We start from the raw sequence: 473 nt of genomic DNA on the forward strand, positions 1-473 counted from the left end.
AACAAACACTGAAAAAGTAACTTTATATATGAACTAACCTGAACAAGTCTAACCGTCATTAAACATGTTGCTTTTCTTTCCTGTGCTGTAATATCTGGTATTTGCTTTGGGAATCTGAAATGGGAAAATACTGTAAATAAAAATGTCACCCAAATACCTTCTATCTATTAAAATTTCATATAAATATACAAAAATATACAAAACAATCATGGCTGTATTGAGATTTTACATCATATCATCAATATTATGTAATGAAATAAATACCTGCATACTAATTATTAAATTCATTATTTAATAAACAAAAATTCCTGGGCGGGGGCCCCCGATTTTGGGCAAAGTGGGGATTTTTTAAAATGAAAGGAGTATAGAGATGTTTTTGGGGGGTGCCCACATCACGCCCCTCTTCTTTAAAACCCTTCTTTTCAGGGGGAAACCGTTTGCCCAAATCATGTGGTCCTTTTTACCAAAATGAG

The 473-nt window shown here is 33.2% G+C and overlaps 1 protein-coding gene and 1 long non-coding RNA gene across 2 annotated transcripts in view; both read right to left on the reverse strand.

Annotated features, from left to right (window-relative positions):
* Nucleotides 1-112, reverse strand: part of LOC119589144 (anaphase-promoting complex subunit 5-like) — a 13,443-nt gene extending 13,331 nt beyond the window's left edge. The window contains exon 1 of the mRNA XM_037937720.1: nt 39-112. Coding sequence (XP_037793648.1) covers nt 39-59 — 21 coding nt within the window. The 5' untranslated portion in view covers nt 60-112. The remainder of the gene's footprint in view (nt 1-38) is intronic.
* Nucleotides 113-414: 302 nt separating this feature from the next.
* Nucleotides 415-473, reverse strand: part of LOC119589447 — a 19,881-nt gene continuing 19,822 nt past the window's right edge. Inside the window, exon 3 of the long non-coding RNA XR_005230182.1 lies at nt 415-456. This is a non-coding gene — a long non-coding RNA (uncharacterized LOC119589447). The remainder of the gene's footprint in view (nt 457-473) is intronic.

The sequence above is a fragment of the Penaeus monodon genome, chromosome 25 (genome assembly GCF_015228065.2).
Source record: "Penaeus monodon isolate SGIC_2016 chromosome 25, NSTDA_Pmon_1, whole genome shotgun sequence".
In the NCBI taxonomy this organism is placed as follows: domain Eukaryota; kingdom Metazoa; phylum Arthropoda; class Malacostraca; order Decapoda; family Penaeidae; genus Penaeus; species Penaeus monodon.